At 44.5% G+C, this 24,176-nt stretch overlaps 2 protein-coding genes across 3 annotated transcripts; one reads left to right on the top strand and one right to left on the bottom strand.

The window, feature by feature from the left end:
• Nucleotides 1-222: 222 nt before the first annotated feature.
• On the top strand, nt 223-3,799 carry TAF9B (TATA-box binding protein associated factor 9b). Its single transcript, XM_003208278.3, has 7 exons — nt 223-330; nt 401-482; nt 559-695; nt 751-885; nt 1,988-2,069; nt 2,324-2,437; nt 2,831-3,799. Exons 1-7 carry the CDS (start codon nt 280-282, stop codon nt 2,995-2,997), a joined length of 768 nt encoding a protein of 255 aa, XP_003208326.1. The 5' UTR covers nt 223-279; the 3' UTR covers nt 2,998-3,799.
• A 1,809-nt stretch (nt 3,800-5,608) lies between these two features.
• Nucleotides 5,609-24,173, bottom strand: KIF4A (kinesin family member 4A). Of its 2 annotated transcripts, none has more exons than XM_003208277.4 (29): nt 23,820-24,173; nt 21,291-21,481; nt 20,951-21,043; nt 20,389-20,555; nt 20,064-20,158; nt 19,743-19,862; nt 19,437-19,612; nt 18,805-18,866; nt 18,184-18,319; nt 17,634-17,692; nt 17,326-17,431; nt 16,582-16,647; nt 16,111-16,290; nt 15,395-15,498; nt 14,931-15,075; nt 14,336-14,446; nt 13,528-13,611; nt 12,831-12,944; nt 12,460-12,615; nt 11,866-11,960; nt 11,339-11,468; nt 10,605-10,775; nt 10,121-10,228; nt 9,320-9,397; nt 9,135-9,236; nt 8,517-8,681; nt 7,874-7,993; nt 7,044-7,166; nt 5,609-6,410 (listed from the first exon to the last, which is right to left on the bottom strand). In XM_003208277.4, the coding sequence occupies exons 1-29, from the start codon at nt 24,055-24,057 to the stop codon at nt 6,225-6,227; spliced, it is 3,681 nt and encodes a 1,226-aa protein (XP_003208325.1). In that variant the 5' UTR covers nt 24,058-24,173; the 3' UTR covers nt 5,609-6,224. The 2 variants fall into 2 exon arrangements, with proteins under 2 accessions (XP_003208325.1, XP_019473662.1); XM_019618117.2 differs by lacking the exon at nt 23,820-24,173 and adding an exon at nt 23,660-23,778.
• Nucleotides 24,174-24,176: the final 3 nt, after the last annotated feature.

The following is a 24,176-nucleotide window of genomic DNA, read 5'->3' as shown; positions in this document are numbered from 1 at the left end:
TGATTCTGTGCTCAGCACGGCCCCGAAGGGGGTGCTGCCGTGGCCGTTGCTTTTCTCCACCGACGTATTTATGTGAAAAGCACCGATCCTGCAGCACTACACTGTGTGTTGAACAGAAGGAAAGCGGCGGTCCCTGCGATGCGGCAAGCCGCGCTCCCTCCCTCCCCACAACGAGGCCGCGTCTCCATGGCAACGCCTCCCGCGCTTCCGGCCGCCGCAGCGGCGCTCCCGCCCCCTGATGACGCAACCGGAAGCGGCCTCCCCGAGGAGGCGGAAGCGATGGAGCCGTCCAAGATGGCGTCCCCCAAGAGCGCTCCCAAAGATGCGCAGGTACGGTGCGGGACCGCGGGGCCGAATCGGGCCGGGCCGGGCCGAACTGACGGTGCGCGTATCCCCGCAGGTGATGGCGCAGATCCTGAAGGATATGGGCATCACGGAGTACGAGCCGCGCGTCATCAACCAGATGCTGGAGTTCGCCTACAGTGAGCGGGGCGGCGCTGCGGGGCGGCCGGGCCCGGCCGGGCGGGGAGGGTTTGAGCCCAGCGCCTCTTTCCGCAGGGTACGTGACCACGATCCTGGAGGACGCGAAGATTTACTCCAGCCACGCCAAGAAGTCCAGCGTGGACGCGGACGACGTGAGGTTGGCGATCCAGTGCCGCACCGACCAGTCCTTCACGTCCCCACCGCCCCGCGATGTGAGTTACGGCCGGGGGCGGCGGGGCGGGCGGGCGCGTAACGGTCTGCGTTCAGTTCCTGTTGGACATCGCCAGGCAGAAGAACCAGACGCCGCTGCCGCTGATCAAACCTTACTCCGGGCCCAGGCTGCCCCCTGACAGATACTGCCTGACAGCGCCCAACTACCGCCTGAAGTCCCTGCAGAAGAAGGTGAGGGGCTGGGCAGGGCTGGCTGCACGGAGAGCACGCTGCGTTTGCAGGGAGTGCTGCTGAAGGGGGGTGTGATGGCTGCGCCTCCTCTCCCCTGGACACAGGCTGAGAGTTGGGTGTGTTTGGCCTGGGGGAGGGAGAGCCCTAGGGAGGCATCGCTGTGCCCTTCTGCTGCCTAAAGGGAGCTGATAAACAGAAGGAGGGTGACTTTCACACAGTCTGATGGTGACAGGACAAGAGGGGAATGGCTTTAAATTAAAAGGGGAGAGATTTATATAGTACGTGAGGGGAAAAATGACTTACCCAGAGGGCGGTGACCTGCACTGCTGCCCAGAGCTGGGGGTGCCCATCCCTGGAGGTGCCCGAGGGGCTCTGGGCAGCCTGATCTTTAAGACCCCTTCCAACTCAGGCTGGTATATGGTATGATTCTATGAATACCGACCTGTGCACACTGAAAGTAAGTGGTTATTGTCTCTAAGGATTTCTAGGTATGCTAACTGCTGATTAACTTCCAATACAAATAGTATAAAAAGAGCATCTATGAGTCTTCTTAGTCTTACAGCAAAATTTACGAGCCTTATCAATCCGCTTGGAAAAGGCAAAAATAAGGTAAGGTGTTTGGTGGTACAGATACTAAAAGGTGTTTTAGTTTTTAATCTGTTTTAGAGGGAGAAGATTCACTTTGCTTACTGAATAGTATTGAATGCCTCTGTTCATGGCTTTTTTCCTGTGTTTTAAAGAAAGAACTGTAAACACTGGGCTTAAGGTTAGATTGCTGGTATCAACAGGGATGTGACCTGGTGCTAGATGAGGAGCAGAAGGGCCATTGTGGATCAGTGTTGTAGTTATTCTCCCCTGTAAAAGCTAACTTGACCGACCTGCGTGCTGCTGGCAGATCAGCTCTGTGCAGGTCTTTGTCCACAAGCTCTCCAGGTCATGGATTCACACCACAAACAGTCTGAGAACTTCAGTACTGGAACACAGATTGCAGTCTAACAAACTATTGCTGTCTGTGGCCTTGTGGGAGGAACCACTTCCCACTTTCATGTGAAGAGCTGTTAATTCCGAATGCGATGTTAAACTGAGCGTTCTCTCTTTTCAGGTGGCCTCCTCTGCAGGAAGGATCACAGTCCCTCGCCTGAGCGTCGGAGCTGTGAGCAGCAGGCCCAGCACACCCACCTTAGGTAAGCAGCAGCTCGGTGGGGGTTTCCCATGGTGATTTGGTGAAGGAAAAAGTCTTGAGAAGTGTTTTTAAAGTGTGCTTAGGGAGCTGGTAATGGTGGGTGCCACACGAACTTAGCATTTGGCACCTGAACCGGCAGCATCAAAAAAACAAGTAAGTTTATTTTAAAACTACTGTTGTAACTTTTGGTAAGTCTACATCACAGTGCGTATCAGTGTGTTCCTGTGTATTCTGAGTGAATTGTTTTGGATTTAGGAACACCTTCAGCACAAACAGTGTCTGTTTCAACAAAAGTGGGCACTCCGGTGTCGCTCACTGGGCAGAGGTTCACTGTGCAGATCCCCTCTTCTCAGGCAGCAGTCAAGACAGGTAAGAGACAAACTACCAAGCAATGATTTCTCAGTTCTGCACAACTTCCCAGTGTTCTTTTTAGCAGAAAAGAATTTATAGTAATAGTGGGGGAAGTTATTTCACTTCCAGTGTTAGGTATTATAAATCTCCTGCATCTCCTCATGTGAGACAAGCATTCGTCTCTTCAGTCATTCTGGTAACTCCTACTTCTAGTTCCCATCTGTAGCACAGGGATGTCAATCAGAGCACGCACTGTTGCACAGGTTTCCCTTCCCCCTTCACTGTCCCTTCTGCATTCCCTCACTGTTCTGCTCTCTCCCTGACAGCTTCACAGTGGAGATTGGGGGTTCAGTGTACGAAAATCATTTTTCCACATGTTCAGTTACTGACTTCTTTCTTTCATCTTTACAGCCACACCGACTACTCCAACAGTTCAGAATGTGCTAATTAATCCTTCATTAATTGGACCAAAGAACATTCTTATTACTACAAATATGGTATCATCACAGAATGCAGCAAATGAATCGAATCCCTTGAAAAGGAAGCACGAGGACGATGATGATTACGATAATTTGTGAGGAAGCTGCCCCATCCCTCCTGTTCTTCAGTGATTCATATTGAGTCTGAAAGGGTGTTTTCCCCCAGGTGTTCTTTTTAAGCTACTCAATAGCATGTCAGGACTCTGTTAGTATGCAGTTGGGTATACAGTGAGAAAGAGATGGTTGAACTGTGGAAAAACTACAAAGCAATTTGCATTTTCGTCTGGTCTTTGATGGCTTTTGGACTTCACAGCAGTGGTGACTGTCACTGGAGTACAGCCCTCACATCTCTTCTGTTGCCTTATTTCACACAGAGAAGAATCCATCTCCCTGCAGCCTGGTGAGCTGGATGCTCATAGTGCTGTTCTGTGCCAAAAAACCCACAACTTTTAGAGAACAGGGTGGTGTAGAATACAACAGCTAATTAATTTCATATCAAATAATAAAAAAATGAAGTCTTGGATAAGGGAAGTATCTTGGCTACTTTTTTCCCCACCCCCACATGCATTTAAAGCTTCTAGATTGCAGAGGTTGTATACGTTATTCTCCATGTGCTGTTCTGGTGCTCTCTTTAACAGGAGAAATATAGACAGGAACAGGTAGGGAAGAGGTAACAGCTCCCAGCTCCCTTGTTCTGCATATTTCCAAAGAGCTCTATAGCAGTGGGCACTTCCTCAAGCTTGTATTTTACGTGTGCATTGAGGAAACCATTTCTGTCCTCATGGCAAAGCAGGTGGTTCTGCCCTTCAGGTGTCTGATGTGGGGCTTTATGTGCTGGAAGATGCTTCTATTGTATCTTAAGGTCCCAGGAATGCTGTAATAAACAGAAGAACAAGTTCAACTTGTTTCTCTATGTTTAAAGACCAAAGGAACAAAATGGTCTCAGCAATACAAGTGTGGTCTATTTTCACCCCATTTTTCCACCCCTCAGAGGCACATGAAGGCTTTATTCAGCCACATGAGCATGTTCTAAAGCAACTTGTATATTATCAGTGTGGGTACAGGGCTCTCTCACACACACATTTGTGTTTCACTTCTGTTATACCCACCTGCTGCAGCTCTGTGCCATCTCAGGTACTCTGTAGAGCTGCATAACACCCAGGCTGTAACAGGACATCATGCAGATCTACTCCACATACTTGCACAGCCACATTCTGACATATACTCACTCTGTATAAGAAAAAATGTAAGTTTATATGTAAATAAGGGCATATGTGCTCACGTACACCTACTTTTCAATGTAAGCAGAATGTTTATTTGCAAGTATACACACATGGCTTTACCTGTCCCCCCCCTGCAGTCACCTTTTATAGAGCAACAGCCATGGAGATGCCATGCAGCCAGGCTCAGACAGCCTTTCTTATTTATGTAAGTATAAAATAGTAATAGGTGGCTCCACATGATGCTTGATTGCAATGGTTATAATTACAGACTGTGCTACACTCTGTATTATGTCATAGAATTGTGTGATACATCCACATGTATGTATATACATGTATGCATATACTGTGTGTGTGTGTGAATGCCCTCTCACTTTCTGCATAAATGCACGACTACATTTCTATGCTCTGCCATCTCAGATGCCATTTTTCATGCCTACAATAGAAAGTATAATAGATAATGCATTAGCTGTACAGAAACTGTTTACTAATTTGTACTCACAGTGTTGCATGTGGTGTGATATATATACACATAAAACTGTATTATCTAAATATATGTCAAGCATCTCTCACACAAAGCTTGTTTTTATAGACCTCTTAGACTCACTCCCCACCCACACTTCATTTTGTGTAATGTATGCATGTATTTATGTATCTACATGGAATTTCACATAGTCACACAATACATGTAATAAAATATAGCTACTATGTAATGGACAGAAACAGTCTCACAAACTCTGCCTTGTTTGTATGCCTACAGACACTCAGGTGCCCAATCTTTGCTATATGAGAATGTACAGCATATGATATGACAGGTAGTAAATGTATTATCATGCCATACTTCCTATAAACATCAGTCTCCCCCTCCATTGTGTGGGTCTCTTGTTCACCCTCCCACCCCCCTATGTATGTATACATACATATATAGATGTATATATATCCCATGCACCGCATGGCACACCCAGCACAGCAGGTAGGACAGGCTCCCTGCAGCCCCAGGCATGAAGCCCCAGCTGTTTTACCTGCATGGAGATTTTTTCCTTTGTGCCATCTTCGTTTTGCAGCCACGAACCAGGCCTGACTCACCCTACATCTCCTTCCCCAGCAGAGGGGAAGGTTTGTGAGGTGATGGAGAGCAAAGGGAGAGGCACAGCCCCAATTTCACACAGAACAAACTGGCCTCTCACCCTTTGATGTTTATGAAGACAAGTTTGAACAGCCCCTGTGCTAAGAACCACACTCAGCTTGCACCAACCCAGGAGCCACACAGCCAGAGACAATAAACCTGACCCCATCAGATGGACTACAGCTTGTGCTGTTGCTACAAACAGGAACCCTCTCCCATTACCAGAGTTCTCAGATGCTCTCACTTCTCTTGGTGCTGTAGGAAAGGAAAGCAGGATTACAGACCTACAGCTGCCTTACTACTGCCAGACCATTCCGAGACCAATTCTAACGAGATGCTACAAAGAACCACACAGGAAGCATTGTGAAATTAAGACCTTATTATTATTTCCTTTATTAAAGCTACAACAAGAAGTTAAAAACCAGTACTAAGTTCACATACGGCTAGCAAATTTCTATTTTAATTGAACAAGGATAGGCCAGTGCCCCAGCAGGTACAGGAACACTGGCATTTCTCATCTGCTAGCTACTTTAAGACTACTGACAGTGCCTCCTCCCCCTCAAGCACCATTTGATCTCACACGGCAGCTCGGAACAGTTCCTCAAATTGTATTGGAAGGCAATGCCCAGATTTCCAGTGCACATCAAAGTTCTTTCAAGATCACGGATTAATCTGTACCCAACATGTTCACAGCTCAGCATGAGGAAGGCAGCTGTAATGAGCAACCTGGACAAATCGCCTGCACTCGCTCCAGAATTCTTGAAGAGGAAGGTTTCTCACCCTGCTCCTGGTAAAAGACATCTACTCGAGTCCCACACAAGTTATTTACATACAATTGGACGCAATCTAGTTCTAGTAGGAATTAGTGTTTGACTCCCTTGCTGATGCCAGCTGTCAGGCAGGACAGTCCACAGGACTATTCCACAGCAGGAGTTTCCAACACCTTCATTTTTTCCTTTAAAAAAAAAAGTCGTGGCTCATCAGTTCATCTCCTCTTTGATTGGGGTACAACCTGAGAAGAAGCTGGTATTGCTACTCAGCATTCTCTTCTTTTTCTTTACAAATGGAAGCTGGTTCTCCTGGGACTCCTCATCCCTCACCAGCAGGGAAGCAGCGGTGCTGGGCTTCTTCATGAGCACATCTTGGTCTGTGATATCTTTCAAGACCTATCAGGAAAGCAAAGAAGACAATTGTGGAGTTTGTCACAGCCCTGAGGAAGCCAGCCTGCTTGCACTGGAGTTTGGGGGCAGCACATAAAGTTGCCTGATCTGCATCAGAAGTTGCCTAATTTATTTTCCAAGGTCAAAACTCTGAAGAATAAAGTACAGAAAATACACATAAGTAAATAATGCAGTTTATCTGAGGCAAAACTACAGCTGCCAAGGCAGAGCACATACCAACTTAAGAGGAGTTACATTTGGACACAAATAGGACTTTGTCCTCATTCCTCGATTCCCAGCCTCTTACTGCTGGAAAGGACAGCATGACAACATCAGTCTGTATAGGTGAGTTCAGCATCTTGGCTCTGGCTCCTTTCATGGCAAGCTTGAGTGGCAGCTTTCATACAAAAACTTAACAATTCAGCAGACTTAAAAATGAAATACAAGCTGGCTTGACAGCTGTAGTCTGTTCAGTATTCTAACACACATCAACTTCTGTGTCCAACCCCTTTCCCCCTTCTTCCCCATTCAGATTATCACTAAATCTAACAGACATTTCTGAATGTGTGCACACTACAGTGTTTTGATGCTCTTTCATTTGTTTAAAAGAAAATAATTATAAAAAACCTTAGCCAGTACCTTCACAGTTGGAGGGATATACACGGGCTGAAAGAAGGTCCCTCCTGCAGTCATGTCAGGGAGGTCTTCCAGTTTGAAGGAACCATCTGAGTCCTTTGTTTGGTCCTCACACACCGTGGCATCCTGAGGGGCAGTGCTCTTTTGAACATTTCTTCACTACCCAGCCTCCCTCCCCCACCAACAGCTGAGGAAATACTACAGCTCCCTAAGCCATCTGTTCTCCAGTTCCCAAGTCGTTCGTATTACGGAATGCAGATGCCTCCATCAGCCAACTGGTTTCATGAAACAGTAATTAAGGAGTTACTATGGAGGTCTCTGCTTCAATCTTTAAGATCCAGGAGTAAGGCAGATATTTCTAGCAGTTCTCACAAACATCAGTTGTTCACAGACCATCCTGATGCCACAGTCATTGCTAAAAGCCTTCATTATCCCTTCTACTCCTTCCTTGAATAAAGCACTGAATGAGTACATGTGCACTTAGAAGGGTTAAGCTGCAGTACAACCTGAAGTGCAAGATATAAGTTTCATTTACTGAGAGGGATTAAAGAAAAAAAAAGACAAATTGTTCTCAGATTTGTGGCTGACAGCACTGGGTGGATATAAGTGGCTTTGGACACTGCCCAGATTTCTGTACTGTGGTGTGAGAATTTCTGTATTGCAGTGGAAGACTCTGAACTGTACCATGGATAAAGCCATAAATTACAGTAACATTTACAAAAGCCTCGGAAAAGTTGAGGAACCGTGCATGTGGGCTGGTACAGAAACTGCTAGTCTATCCATCCAACCTTGCTTTAATACACTGAGTAGTGTTGGGCACAGGCAGTTCTCACCTGAAAGTCAGGGTCTCTGTTTCTGCACTTGGTTGAGTCGCAGCTGCAGCCCGCAGTGCAGCCCACCTTCTGCTTCCTGCAGCCACACTGCCTGTTCCCACATCGGCCCTTGCAGAAGCACTGAGTAAAAAAAGAGTTTTGTAGAGAAAAGGCTTCAGTGCTTTATAGGCTGTATCTAGATTGCTACAGCTGTCCACACCTGGAGTCATTTGAAGGACAGTAACCCCAAACTATCACATACCTTTCATTCTTTCATTGCTAGTCTGACACCTTGGGAAAAATAATGTCCTCTTCACCTTCAGTATGGAAAATAAATCTTTGGTTCTGAAGAACTTGACTTCAAGTAACCCCAAAGGAAGTCAGTTCCAGTTGAACAAGCTAACACAAAAACACTAAGAGGCAAACCACCACCACCACCATACCCTGGGCCCTCTCTCTAAATGGAAGTGACACAATTTAGTTATTTCATGGCATATTTGAGGAACATTTCTTTGCTAGCTTGGGTACAAGAAGCAATAGCAGACTGCACAGCTCAGATGCCCAGCAGAGCAGACACTACAATCTCACTGCTTTGCTGTACGCCTACTAGATGCTCAGGGATGCAAGTCCCTCATAGATAATCAAGTGACAAAAGTGACCTCACCCCTGATACACTCCTCTTTGTTCCTTTGACTGCTTTTACTGGAACCCATTCTGCATCCTCCTCCTCCTCCTCTCCAGACTCTCCTGAGTCAGAAAACAGCTCTTCCACGTTCATTTCTGGGATTGGTGCACATGGTTTTGCCACCGTTTGCCGGCGAGCCTTTGGCTGCACACAGAAATCACACGGGTTGAAGTCTCAGAACACACAAGAGGGGTTTCACACCTTTTAAGGTTTTACAATTAAGTCCCACTCCACATCCTCATTCATCCTCATTCCTCTCAGACAGCTGATGGAGTTACAGGGTTAGAGACCAATGATCATAGTGGTGAGGATTCAAAATTCAATCAGTCAGCTTAAACTGCTAGAGAGTCTGTAAAAATGCAGATGACAAATCATCAGAAAAATTAACTGATTTGTGTCATAGTCTTGGCAAAATAGCTTTGTATCATTTAATTTTCTCAGCACTAAGATTTGGATCTTTTGCAGGGCCATGATTACGTTTGCTACAACAGATGCCTCACTCCAGGATTCAACAGGGTGCTACAGAGAAACCAGCTGGATTACTAAGCAACATGCAGTTTTGGACAATATGAGAAAATTGTTATGCAGCAACTTTACTTTGGGTGGAATGTAATCGAAAGGAGAGTCTGGGGACTCAGGTGACACTTGCTGAATGCGATGGAGCTTCTGTCCACTGGCAACTTGGACAAGCAGCAGTTTCTGTGAAGGACAAAAATTTGTAAAATATATTAACCCAACTGCCAAGATGCCCTTACATCACTTACATCTGTACAGATCTCTACCTGTTTAAGAATATCATTTTCCTGAAGAAGTTCTTGGTTCTTCTCACAAATCTCCCTCATCTTCTCCAGCTCTTCCTCCTGTTTGCAAGACAAGATGAAGTCAGCAGGTCTACACAGGGATGACACACACAAGTAGGAGTTTGGGAAAAGTTTTTGTGTTTCAAACTTTCTTGCAGTGTCAGTTTCCCATATACTCTACAACAGGATATCAGCTCCGCATTCTAGGTCAGGAAAATCATTAGTGCCTCTGTCTCATTTTATGCATAACATTATCAACACAATAGAAAGAAGTCAATTCTCTTACAGTGCCCACTGAGGATCTAAAGTTTCCTCTGTTTCCAAGGCTCAATGACAAAGGGGGTGCACCAAGGACTAGTTTTAGTTCAGTGCATCACCAAGTATGCCCTTCTGCAGGAAGCAAGACGACAAGGTGCAGTTTGTACCACGCACATACGATCAAGTAAAAGCTGCTCTGCTTCAGCTATCACAGTGGAGATGTCAGCTCAGCAAAGAATTTGTAATAGCATTTTGACTATCCTAACAAAAGGTGCTCTGAGCACAGATGCTTGCATGAACTGGTCAGACACTGCTGATCTTGAAGAACAGTTGCTATTCAAGCTCCAGTAAGCCTGCATCATTCCTCTTATGTCTCTTTTTACATTAAAATAATAATAACAGCATTGATCTTAGCTATAAATGCAAACACCCTCAGCAAATCCCTCTGCATGTTCCTCACTCTAAGGATACTATTCCAATTAACAGGTGACCCTTGGGGAAAAAAATAAACATAACAAAGACTACCTGAAACTTGAGTCTCTCCTGCATCTGTTTCTCCTGCTCACTTAGGGAATCTTGCATTCTTTTCTCTGCTGCTTCTTTTTGCTGAAATTTGCTGACCAGGTACAGAACCTACAAGCAAATACATACCAAAGACAAAACAGGTGTGAATTCCTAAAGTGACACCTGGCATCTCAGCCAGTAAAGGCCTGAACAATTTGAGAAAGAAGCTCTTGCTACTTCCAGTATTGTTCTGACCTGATCTGCTTTGTAAGTTATGTGCTCAAGTGCAACATCCTCACTTAGAGCACTGAAAAGTTATTTTATTCAATAACTTGCAAGAGACAGAAGATTTCTTGGGCTTTTGTTACCTTACCTGCAAGAGCCTAACAAATATTATCATATAGCAATAGATCAGCTTCAGCATTCCTGACTACCTTTATAAGTAGATCTGGGAATCAGAGTTCCTAAACACAGGGGCTCCCAAGACTTCTGATGTGTGCTTTACCTTTTCCTGGTGTTGTTGTTCCTGCTGCAGAAGCTGATTTTGAAATTCAGCCTCCATTTCTCTTGCATGGTTTTGCTCTTCAATCAGCATCTTCTGTACGTCTGCATGGCTGGCCTTACTCTGCTGGAGGTTGCTCTTCAGTTTGCTTTCCTGGACTTTGGAGGAAACCAGCTGAAAGACAAAGGTGGTTGCTTGGTTCCACACATTTCATAGTGTACTTGGGACAGAAATAATGCAGTCTGAATGTGAAGCATTTCTGCTTAACAGCCAGCCATTCTAAGTAGTAGAGCAGCCCCTTGAGCAACAAAGGGAGTAGATGAGACATCCTGAGTGAGCATCTATGGAAGTGAAGAAAAGGTAACAGGAAATATTATTAGCCAGTTCTAATCCTGTCCTGCTCAGTATTTAAGGGGAGAAAGAACCCCAAAAACAAATGCTCTCCAATATAACTACCTTCATTCTCTTCCTTTAGCTTCAGGAACTGCATTTTGTTTCTGTCACTCAGTTGATTTTTTTTCCCCTGATTTACTGTCCAATTCTTACTGTCTTCTACTTCCAGTCTTGTTTAAGGGTCTACCACCCCAACATTCACTGTACTGCTTCCAGCCTGGTCTCAGATAACACTGCCCTTTACTCCATTCAGATTACTATCTATTATTCACTTCTTTTCATTTCTAGATAAGTAGATTTCACCACTAAAAATAAAAGCTCTAAAATAGGAAGATTCAGTTTACCTCCCCAACGAGATACTTCAAAGCACATTTAGCCTCTAGGATGGTTGCAATATTGTCCCAGCGTTGTTTCACACGGTCTCCACTGTCTGCATCTAAGAGTTTCTGCTGCAGGTCTGCTATTTGGGCACTCCTTTGGAAGAGCACATATATTTGTGGTCACAACACAGGTGAGAACACAGGTTAAAAACTTAGCAAAATTTTAGACAAATTAGATGAAGTTAATGTTTTTGCTATGTACAAATGCAGACTACAGCTGCTATGCACTACAACAGGGATTCTTTTGCAGCAGCCAAAAATGCTTGCAAACAGCGAGGGGCAAGATGTCAGTGACTGAGCAGTGTCCTCAAATAGCTGCATTTTAGAAAAAAATTAAACCAGGAAAACTACAGGTTCTTTCTGTTTCAATAATTTCAAACACTGACAAGGAAAATATTTAATTCCTCTTCTGTTTCACAGAACAGTTGTAGACATAAAGCAGAAAAAAGGAGCCTTAGGCTGTGGAAATCAGCTTTATAATACTACCTTACCTGAGCTCCATCTCAGTCTCCAGGCTTTCTATCTGCTTTGATAAAGAAAGGTCCATCTCTGATGCCTGCAAATCTACGATGGAGTAGGTTCGCCTCTAGAGAATTGCAGCAAGACAGAAGAGAGCAGTAGTTTTAGTAATGCATGCAAGGCTGAGCTTTCATTTATTTACTTTTTGCATTTCAGCAAAAAGTAGAGATATTATTGCAAAAGCCTCCAAGTATTTCTTCAAAGTTTAAATCTCACTATTCTTTTGCACCAGCAAAATCTCTGGTAAGGGCTGTGACCAGCTCCTACCCTTCAGATTCACTGCATTACGTAGCAGGTTAAGTACATGTTTTCCACCACATAAAAGGACATTTAAGGTCAGACTGGACTGGGCTCTGAGCAACCTTATCTAGCAGTAGATACCCCTGTGCGTGGCAGGGGAGTTGGACTAGACAACCCTTAAGGATCCCATCCAACTCAAGAGAGTCTGTGGCATTAAATAAGAACATTAACCTTTTCCTGGAATAATGCTCAAGTAGCAGTAAGCTGTGGCACTTGCTAATCAGCCACTGGTGTGGGACAGGCAATGTGGCATTTCCTTTTCTTACCCGGAGCTTCGAGGGTGGGTTTTCCCCAGACTCTTTTTTCTCTTTAAGCTGAAGGAGCTCCTGTGCCAAGATCTTTCTGTCCTCCAGAAGGTCTGCAAGGTGCCTGCGAGCCTCTTCAGTACTAACCAGTACCTCTATTTCATTTGCCAGCCAGCTCTGGAGGAAGAACAGTACAGTGGTTGATGGCAGTCTCAGCTTCAGGACTGGTTCCTTATCTGAAATGTCTTCACAGCTAATCCTCTGAATTACCTCCAATTAACAGGAATCAATAACTACATCAATAACCACTCATCAACCCCAGCAGCACTTCATAACGTGGCAGAACAAGGTTTGCTGTTATCCCTTGGGATGCACAACCTGTTGTTACACACCTTCACTCGTGCAGCAACTCCTTCCATTCCTCTATTCTGACTCTCCTTCCGTTTATCTGCAGCCTCCCGTTGCTTCTGCAGAGCATCCTTCAGGCGTTTGTTAGCAGCTGCAGCCTGCAAAAGAATTTACACTGGTTTGTTATTTAACATCTAATGGCTGAAAACGTGAGGTATTCACAGTGCAAGCCAGGCTCAGTGACACAGTGAGAAAGTAGGATAATAAAACCGAAACAACTTCAGATCTAAGCACAGACTGCAGAGTCCTTGACATATTTTCATTTGCTACAAGTCTTGCTTTAAAGACAGCTTGCTTCTATGCAAGAAGGTAGAAGAAAAGAACCAAAAAATGGCTTCGCGATTCATGTCTTCTATTCAGGCATTGTGAAGGAATTTTGAACTGCAATCCAGTGCATCCATCAAAGCTCACCGTACACTTTCCAGCTTGGGGGTCTGCAACAAGTTCTCCTCAGCAACCTGATGCTCAGCAGGGGATAATCTATCCTTTAAGGACTGGACTTAATCAGAATCCCTCAGGCTACAGGACAGAAGCACAGCATTTTCCCTACGGGCTGCCCCTCTTTCTCCCTACTTACATACCACCAAACTGCTGTTTGGACGTTTCTGCACATCCCATCACAACACACCGTGCAGACATTTGGAACCAGTCAGCAGTTTCTGGCAGGTAATGGCTCCTCACCTCTTCTGTTTTGCGCCGAAGAACGCTGGCCTGCTTCTGAAAGTCTCGCTCAAGCTTCAGTAGCTCATATTGCCTTTTGCGATCCTGCAAAGAAATACATCCAAGATGCAGGAAGTTGTGTGTCATCTTAATAGCAGTGGCCAATTTTACACTTTTTGATAGAGAACAACAAAGAGAAGTGCTTCATGACAGTGATTTCATTGATCATTACAAGCTTAAAGTCACGCACTGTTGTTAACAGTTGGCTGTTAGGCTTGGAGTAGAAGGGCTCCACACTTCCCAGCAAAAAGGTTTAGGAGCCTGAAGGTTGTAAGAGACTGCAAATCAAAGCTTAGAATGTAGCATCCCTAAGCACTGGGGGGTAAACTTTTTGTATTAAGATCTCCTATGAGACCAGAAATCAAATGGTACATATGTATGCTCTTTATTAGACTTGAATAGTACAAGCCAGATGGATTTAACTGACTCACTATTCACTGCAGACTGAATATTCCTTTGGAAGGTTGAATACTCCTATTTTGCAGCCAAACCTTATGACTTTAAACACTTAAAAATATTTATATTTGTCTTTTGCTTTAGACAGAGCTGAACGATAGCTGTTGATAGCTTTAAGTTCTCCAGACATAAGCATGAGAGTCCTTTTACAACTGGTAAAAGTTGGCAACCATATAAACTGTTTTGTTATCTTCAAAGCATTCTCCAGATGTTTTTCCAGATGCCTGTAAATTCAGTAAAGCCTTACAGCAAAGGCATTCATGATTTGTTTCACTCTGAAGAGGTACAGTTTGGAAGCTTGCTGTTTGCTCACCCGTTCTTTCAGCTGGGTCACTTCCTTGTCCTTCTGTTGTTTCCACTGTCTAAATTTCTCCGCATCCTCTTTCATCTGGCGCATCAGCTGCACCCTTTGGTTTTTCATTTCCTACAAAATACAGAGGGCTGGAAGAATTGTCCAATATTTCAACCCTGGGTAGTTTCAACCCACATTCCCATGCTGTGGCTTGATAGACACGATTACCAGGAGTGGGGGTGGGCAGAAAGCATTATAATATGCTGCTCTCTTGGAGGACATGCCTAAGGACGCTTTCAAAGTGCTAAACCCCAGGAATTCATTTTCAAGCCATAAGGGGAAAAAAAAAAAAAAGCATGCATGATGTAGACATGGAAATCAAACTTGACTAAGCCAGCAAACTATCAGAATAGCTAGAAGACACTTCTGGCTTCTTCCATTCCTCCATCTCACAGTCACCTCCCTATTGCATTGCACGAGCAGAGATCACGTAGCCAGAAGAACTTTGCCAAAAGACTGGCTTTATTTTCTGCTTTATTAGACTGAGAACATCAGCGTCTTCTGTTTGGAAGCCACTTTATCTAAACTGGGGCTGAGAACTGCTAGGGTTAGTTACCCTGATCTCCTGGTTCAATTTGGAGACTGTGCATTCTGTTGATTCTTTCAGCTTTAGGAGCCTTGCTTGTTCATTCAGCTTTTTCTTTAGCTCATTAATTTGCCCTTCCAATTCCTGAAGTCTTTTCCGACGCCGTTCACTCAGCCTGTAGAGAAGCCACATTTCAATAACAGACCTCTGATTACCATTACTCTTAAACAAGTATTCTCAAAAATATTCTGGCAAACAGATTTCTTCCTCCCAGAGCCTCCAAACATACCCTACACCAAAGATGCTTGCAGTGTTTACAGTCACTCACTAGCATGTCACACTACCATGGATGAGAGGTGCACTTAATCCAGTGCTTACATCAAAATAAGAGCTTTGCCATGTGGCTAAAGTAAGGCTAAGACAATGTATTTTCTCAGATGCATTAACACAAATTTCAGCGCTGTAAGGCATGCAGCTTGTGTAGTCACACATACTTGGCTTGGTTGACATCCTTCTTTACCATGTTCAGGGCAAGGATCAGCTCCTCCTTTTCTTTTTGCAAATTGCTGACTTCTAATTCCAGATCCTTGATGTTAGTCTGCAAAGACAGAAGCAGTAAGCCTCCCAATAACAACCTAAAAACCCCCCTCCTAGAGACAAAGCCTTAAGACAGGACACCCTGGGAACCACGTTTCTTCCAAACAGACTGTAGGACATTTTCTAAAACCAGCACATCTGAAACTGCAGTCAGTGCACAAAGCCACTGTAACATCAACTAAAAGTTAAAAATGAACAGTTTCAGAGAAGGGAGATCCCATCACAGCTTGTGACGAGGAAAGCCAGACCAGCTAGCTGCGTTATGATGTTTAATAAGTATTGCATGTTGGCTTAGTATGGTCAAGTCAATCTTGAAGAAGAAAAAAAAAAAAGGAACCTACTTCACATTAAACATCCAGTGGCTAATAATCTATTTCAGGGAAAAGACCACCTTCTGCTGTGCTGCTTCTAGATAATCAGACATGGCTTCTCTCTATTCTCTACTGACCTATAGTCAACATCCCCCCCTGCCCAAGAAGGCAATGGCCAAAACTGAAGGAAAGAGACTCAAGAAATGTTCATGAAAGGGTAGATCTCCAGTGTACAATGGATACATTAATAACAAAAACAAAACTTACACACCCTTAAAGGAGCTACTTGTGAAAGAATTTACCTGGTACTGAATGGGCTCCAAATGACTCTCATTCTGTGTCATTTTTTTTGCAAGTGCCTCTTTCAGAGCCAGGGCTTTATTCAGTTCAACTAACTCTTTAGACATCTGTGCCTGGCGGAGGGCATGCTGTGTGGTAAAGTCATCCGAGGACCTCTTGGTAACCTGGCCTGTTTCTCCTTCCTGGAGAAGACACAGCAATGAGTTGGAATGGCCAGCCTAAAGCGCTTTGACAACAATTAGTTTCTACAGAACAAATTCATTTTTAAGAAAAAAAGTATTTATTTATGAGAACAGGTTACTGAACTTGAACTGAGTGTATAAGGATGAAGAAAAGCAGTACACAAAAGTGACACATTATTCACAGTTACTCGAATCAGAGAAGTAGCAAAAAGACAGATTAGAGGAGAGCAATAGAGCAAAGATATGCCACTGGTAAGACTGTGCTACAGACTCAGGACTCCCCTCACTTACTCCTGTAGCATCCTGTTCAGAGTTTGTCATCTCCGTAGCAGCTTCCACTGAGGCAGCACTTTCACTCTATATAAGGAAAAAGGGAGAAAAAAAAAGTGAAGGTGGAAAATTAAGATGAAGTTAATAGCAGCCTTTTGGTCTATAACAACAAAGCCAGTTACCCTCCTCTGCCCAGAAAGCCATCTCTGGGAAGAGGATGCCATTGACTTCCTTCTTCTGCACAGTGAGCAGCCTCCCCCTCCTGACAAGGCATTCTGCCTGTGTTCCCCAGACACAAGAGCAAGGAACGTGGGGCAGGAGGGAGGAGGGAAAATAGCTAGTAAGGTAGTACAAAGAAGTTCTCAATTAGACAAAGATCTGGCAACTTCTGTAAAACAATTCCAGGTTTCTGCAATTGGGGCTGCCCATGAAGCCACCAGATTTTTAATTCAGCTTTCAGATTTTGGATTGGAAATCCACACTGCTCTCCCAGTCATTAGATTCTTTAATGGAGGCTCTTACCTCCCCTTACCTCCCTTCCGTTCTGCCAGTACATGCAGGCACTTGAGCACAAGTGGCCCTTCTGTTGCATTAAAAGCACAGAATGGCAGCTTGTTTGGAAGTGGACATCTAGAGTCACTGAACAGCTTTAATTCATGGCTCCTTAAGGGAGGTTTCTGCTGCAGCAGGTTGACCAGGTGGGAATTGGGTTTGTCAGGCAGCTTCACTAACAAAACCCACTTGTCTCCTTGAATTTGGTCTTACCTGGAACTGAGCCAACACTTGCTGCAGATTACGGATCACCTCCACGTTTTCTTTCAGTTCCTCATCTTCCACAGTCTCCACCAGCTTCTGGAGGTCAAGCTTGCATCTGCGAAGCAGACACAGGAATAAGCCCACAAGTTTTACTTGGCAGGTTTGTGTCACACACACCAGTAAGTGACAAATTTTCCCATAGAACAAACAAATGAGTTCTGGATCAACAAATTGATGGCATTCTGTTTACCCCAACAAGGATATTTAATGCTGTAAGACATTTCCTCAGCACAAGCAGGCTGTGGTAACAGACTTACACAGCATGCTGCTGAAGTTGCTCTAGTTTGGCATTCATCTTCTCATTTTCTTGTTCTGTCTACGAGAAAACAGAATTACAGTGAATTGTAGGAATGTAAAAGAAAGAAGCCAATCAATTTGTAGCAAAAGACAAAACTGCCAGTCTGTGGCAAATCAAGACACTGAAATGTTTTCCACAATTACTTTGATTACCTTGTTTAGATCCAATATTTATTTATTTATTGCAGGTTTATACACAGCAACGAATTAACAAAGAGGAAGGAAAAACAGGAGAGAGCGGGAGTTCAAAAGCATCTTTAAAACATTAAAGCAACAGGAGAGCTGGAAGAATCCAGTTTCCTTCATCTCCTGTAGGCTCCAGATCTTCAGGCCTCGACAGAATCCAGAAGACTTTTGGCTCTGACTACCCAATAGCTAGAAATCTGAGATGAACGTGTGGAACTCTAAAGAGACTGCTAACATGTCATTAGTGCAGGAGTTATTGATCAATCTTCAGCTAAAGGGAAAAATCACACAGATTAAGGCTCTTCTCAGGAAACTGAGCCTTACCAGGATGATCCTTTCCAGCATCTGTGCTGTCTGACCAGCAGCTTCACTCAGCCCTCTGCTCAGCTTTTCATTCTCTTCCTTTAGCGACTGGTTCTTCTCCATCAGAGACTGCAGGTTCTCTGAAGGCTCCATGCTACTGAAATATCAAGGAACCATTTTGTTTGTGAGCATGACTTCACTGGAGGTTTTGTAATAGCACTGGAACTGCCTCCAAGTTTCTTAAATAACTTACAGCAAATACAGGTTATAGCAGATGAATAGAAAAATTGGAGAAAGACTAATCTGAATTCAAAGTCTCTGAGGAATTCACGGTACTGAAAGCAGACACTTGCAAAAAAAGAAAACATCCTTTTAACACAGTAATGCTGCTTAACCAATGCTAAGTCTATAAACTGCATTTGGATTTTAAAATATATTCAGGAGAAAACACCCACACAGTCCAAACTCCTCCTTTTGCTTTGTGCTTTTACAAACAGTGGAGATGGAGATCCCTAATTTTTAGTGTTGAAAGGAGGAGGAAGAATGGACGGGCCTGAGAAAGGCATACAGGAGTACAGTGCCTAGTTCCTCACAACTGATTTTGGCCATCGTTTACACTGAGAATTTATCTACAAAGCTTACTTGATAGACACTGGGAGAGTCCCTCCATGGGCCTGCAGCAATAATACCTGTAGCTGTTGTACCTGGAAACACAAACAAACAGTGCTTTCAAGTCTCTTATAGTAGCTAGACAGCTGAAGGAATATAACTAAGAGCCTCTGACCACGTGCTCCACAACTGTGCTTTCACTGCTTCCCGAGGGAAGGGAGCACGTCTCTCCAGTATGTGAAATAATCTTCTTCCCTCACCTACCAGGCTCACCTACCAGGAGTGCCCAGGTCACAGCATGCTGAGTCACCTGCAGGCTGCCCTGAGCTCGGTGTCAGACCCCAGTGAACCAAAGGGAAGGTCTCACACTTTGCTGAACCAATGCTGTTGCTCCATTACATGAGAGATTCTAGGCTAATGGGCAGGCAAGCAAAACGTCAATCACTGTTGCTGCTTTTCTATCACATGGAACAGTTGCTGCAGAATTAGGAGCAGCTTTCACATACTCTCCCTACAGCACTTACACAGCCATCTCAAGAGATGGAGAAACATACTGAATATCTTCCATACTTTGTGCAGGTGTCCCATCTCTGTGCCTGCTACTTACTGAGCTGATTACCAAAAGGATAGATCTATTCTTGCCACATGAAGAAAGCAACCAATACCTGCTGCTTTAGATGATGCAGCTCAGCTGCCTGGGGATCGACGTTGATGATTGGTTTGTTTTTTATTTTTCTTGCCCTGTCAGCGTAGCGCAGGGTATTTAGAGTTTCTTCTAGATTGGAATCTGCTGGGCTTACACAGGCAATCATGAGAGTGTGGCTGTTACCACCCAGAGAATCTGAGAAGGAAAACAGGACATGATCAATGCTCTGAGAAAAAGCCAAAATAATTAGTGAATTATTTCTTTTGGTACTTTGTTATTTAAATTGCATCTGTAGATTTAAGCTTTGTCATTATCTGTCTCTTACCTTGCAGTAATCTTGTTAACTTTGAGTCTCTGTAGGGGACAAAACCACCCTTTTTATTTTCTTCACCAAGAGCACTAATTACATTCCCCAGGCAGAGGAGACCTCTGTTAATGTTGATACCTGTGCACAAACAAATGATGATGAGTAGAGCCACCTTAGTAGCTACAAACCACTCAGTTCCTGCCTTTCTTACAAAGCATAGGAAGGTTTACTCAAAAAGTGCATGCATTAAAAATATTCAAGAAGTATCTTCTTTCCCTGACAAGAACTCATTTATGAAGTTGAATTTTAGCAGCCAAGCTATTTCATTTTCCTACAGACCTTCTTTCAGCCGGTCTCCTTCAGCTTTGGTCTTCTTTTGCCTCTCAGATCCAGCAAGATCAACCAGGTGTAGCTTGGAGTGAAAACTGCTGTTCCTATGGCAGAGACAGACTCTTACTTGCTGAAGTAAACGTAAAGTTGGGAAAGAAGCAGTCCAGCAGTTACTACACTTGAGCTACAGGGCTTAGAAATGTACCTGTTATCAGAGGCAGTTTAAAGAAAAGAACTGCCTCAAGAATAGCTCAGCTGAGCTACCAAGAGAGGAGAAGACCAAGAGAATGCAATTTTAATAAGTACGGCTCCTGGCAGCTGCGGGATGACTTACTTGTCATTTTTCTTTTTCTGATCAATGCAAATGGTGAAGATTGCATGGGACCGTGAGGACTGGGAGTTCATTGCCGTGGAGGCCACAGTTCTGGAATTGTTCCCTTGCTCTAGACAGGATACAGTATCTCGTGCACAGGCGACATTTCTTTCTGTTAATCCTACAATCTGCATCCAGAAAGAAAGCATCATTTATCTTCTCCTTCCTCTTCACCACTACCTTTCTGCATCACAAAAATTATCTTCAGTGTACGTGCGCATTCACAAGCATCACAGTCTCAGTTCAAGACAGAGGTTTGGTATGGACCCCCCAGAGAAAGTTTGTATCGGGGGTTTAAGTCCTTTACCTCTCACCCATCACATTTCTACACCCAAATGTAACCCTACTGGTGTTATCTTTTAAGTACACATAAGGACCATCAAGAGTTCAATTGGAAGGAGAAGCTGCAGCGATTTCCTATGCACTAATATAAAGTAGTGCTCAAGCAGACCGACAGTGGTTTCACTGGAACATTTGTCTGCAGTGACACAGCCCCCAAACTGCTTCTGACAGCCCAGCAGACCTTTATGCCTTCCTTCGGATCCTCCCGAATACTGATTTGAGAAGACCGTTCTCTCGATGAACACAGTAGGTCTAGAATATCTTCATTGTAGATCTGAAAGCATCAGAACAGCAGTTGAGAATTAGCAGCTTTTTGAGAAAGCAATTTGCATGAAGAATGATGTACACCTGCATTGAAATCAGGGCTAAGTTCACGTGATAGTGCACTCATCTTACTTTTAGAGCAAGATATCGAGCACTCAGACAAGATCTTATGCAGTCTGACGTAGGCCTGGCCTTGTTAAAAATCTCCTTATCTGCAGTTCATACATTTATAACAGTTTGATGATCAAAACATTTACCTCCAAATAGGAGACTTTGAGGACAAATTCCCAATCCTGCCTCTGCTCTTTCTCCTTAAACAGCAGCTTGATTACACGAGGGATGACCCCCATGCTGGGATCATGCTCCTGACTGGCAGTGTAACTACCTCCCATAGAGTACGTTTTTCCAGATCCCGTCTGTCCATAGGCCAGGACTGTGGCATTGTACCCTGAGGGAACAAAGGACGTCCAGATCAGATGCTGGAGAAGAAGCCAGAAGAAACTTCAACAAGAAAAGCAGCACTCCAGGAAAAGCAACCCACTGTTGGTTTATACAACTTTTATGCACAGATGATACTTACAGAATCACAGAATGGCCCAGGTTGGGAGGGACCTCAAGGGTCACAAATCTGCAACCCCTCTGCCACGCGCAGTGTCACCAACCTCCACATATCATAGCAGCCCAGGCTGCCCAGGGCCCCATCCAACCTGGCCTTGAACACCTCCAGGGATGGACGGGGATCCACAGCCTCTCTGGGCAGCTGTTCCAGCACCTCACCACTCTCATAGGAAAGAACAATTTTATCAAACAACTTTAACAACATTAAGAAGTAGACTGAATGAAAAGTATTTTAAATAATCAGTATGTCAGTTCTTTAAAAATAAACTTGCTCTGTTGCTTCAATAGAGCCAGAATGAGTGACGTGTGGAATCAAACTCTGTAGCCCAAGTAAGATTACAAAGCAGGTACGGTTTATCCAGTGCTGTGCAGGGGGGGCATAGATCTGCCTAACTTGCACACTGTCTGGAAAAATCATGCTACAAATATAGGCTGAACTAAAACATAATCAATAGCTTTCCCAGAATTTGGATCCATATTCATTACACCCCTGAGAGTTCGTTAGCATGCAGACCCTCCCCTCCTGCTGTGTGCAGCAGGTTGTGTGCTGAAGATTTGTTGTTTTCCTTGTGAAGGCTTCTGACCTTTCAGGGGGGCGTCCCCCCAAACCAGTTTCTTCTTGCCCTGTGGACATCTGATCACCTACTGCCAAATGCCCTCAGACTGTTCTCAAACCCTTATCTTCATGGCCTTCATCCCCCTCACTATCCCAGTCTCAGTGTCTGCCATCTCTTATTTCCTAACAAGCTCTACGTTCCTGCTTCTATAAACCATCTATAACTATTCCCCTTCACCCTCCTTGTTCTCAGTCACTGTGAAGCCTTCTTACCTTTTTACTTCCAATTGTGGGGCCCTTCTCACCTTTCAATTCCCCCCTTTTCTTTAGTCCAGCAGGATTTCCACCTGCTACATTACTCCTTCTCAGTGTGTGAAATAAACCTCACTTTCCACCTTTTGCCTTAACTCATGTCTCTTCCATACCTCATACTTCCTTCTAATATTGCAGCATAGGCACATAGAACACCTCATTACACACAGGCAAGGCCCACCAATAGTACCAGTATGATGCATGCCAAGAAGAGCCACCTTAACCACCCTAGATTCAGTAACCAGCTGGTAAGCGAGCCCATGGATCTGTTTCCCAGTCGTGTAATTGATACTTGTCCTATGCAGGACTTTTGATTGCTCCCAGATTTTCCTTAAGTCTGTTCTCAAATCCTTATTTAGGTAAGCACAGCAACTGATTTATTATTGTGCACGCTCCTCCTTCTTTAGCTGTTAATAGATCCAGTGCCATCCTGTTTTGGAGTACTACTTTGGACAAAGAGGATGCCTCCTCTTGGACTGCGTTTGTTGTGGCATTTTCTACTATTTGTAGAGTTGCAGAGATACTCATTATAGCCTTTTCCAGCTCCTAACACTGGGATAAGGGCTCTCACAAAGCTGTGGTACCCTGCATTATACCTTACCAATGGGTGATTTACCCTTTTAACCCCCTTGGTAATCCTCCTTGGATTTTGATGCTGGCTTCAAATAGTTCTCACTATGCCTGGTGGGAGTTGGAGCTCTCCCATCTCTGCCCAGCCAACCCTTAGAAAACCCTTTCACCCCAAAACGACACCCTGCTCATTAGATTACTTCCATTACGATATTCATGCCCACTAATGAGAGTGCTATTACTTTCCTTAATAGCAGCCATTGTTAAGTATAGAAATGTAAGGTTGATCCCAATAGAAGGAAGAGTGACAATTACACATTTAACAATAACAAACAAATACATTTAACACAAAACATGGTACTATCGCAACCAAAATACAAAATGAACAGCACACAACATCAACTTGCCACAGACACCACCCCGTGAACACTGAAATAAAGCAAGTTGGTAACCAGCTCATCTTTTCCTTACGAGTTTAACTTTCAACAGCGCACGGTCCTTGACGGACCAAGAAGTTCCTCAGCGTTTTGGAATAACCTCCTACACCAACACTGCAGTTACTCCACGTACCTTATTAGTTCTACAAGGGAATGCACGTGGCCACTGTAAAAAGGTATCAGTCCGTACCAACATACGGCGACACCCCCCTTCTCTTGGGAGTCCCGAGAAATCACTTTGCCATCGCTGCCCTCCCTTCTAAATCAGTGTGAGCTGAGGGGAAGAGCCAGACCTTTGAAGATGTCCCGTACGAGCGGAGCGACGGCGGTGTTGAAGACCTCCTCCTGCTCAACCGTCGGGTCGAACACGTAGTCGTAAGTGAAGGCCTTGTCGCTCCCCACGATCACCTGCGGCTCCCCGGGCACGAAGCTCAGGCACGTCTGGCAGCCCTCGCTCGTCTCCTTCGGCACCAGCGGGCGGCAGCGCAGCGCCACGCGCACAGGGATCCCCTTCTCCTCCTCCCGCACCATTCCGGGCCGGCTCGGAGAGGCTGAGAGGCGCGGAAGGAGCCCGCGAGGCTCTGGTCAGACCCCGTAGCAGCGCAGAACGGCCCGCAGTCCTCAGTGCCGCCCCGCCGGATCGCAAATGG

The sequence above is a fragment of the Meleagris gallopavo genome, chromosome 9 (genome assembly GCF_000146605.3).
Source record: "Meleagris gallopavo isolate NT-WF06-2002-E0010 breed Aviagen turkey brand Nicholas breeding stock chromosome 9, Turkey_5.1, whole genome shotgun sequence".
Lineage (NCBI taxonomy): Eukaryota > Metazoa > Chordata > Aves > Galliformes > Phasianidae > Meleagris > Meleagris gallopavo.
The sequence above is the reverse complement of the archived record's forward strand: the minus strand, read 5'-3'. Positions and strand labels throughout refer to the sequence as shown.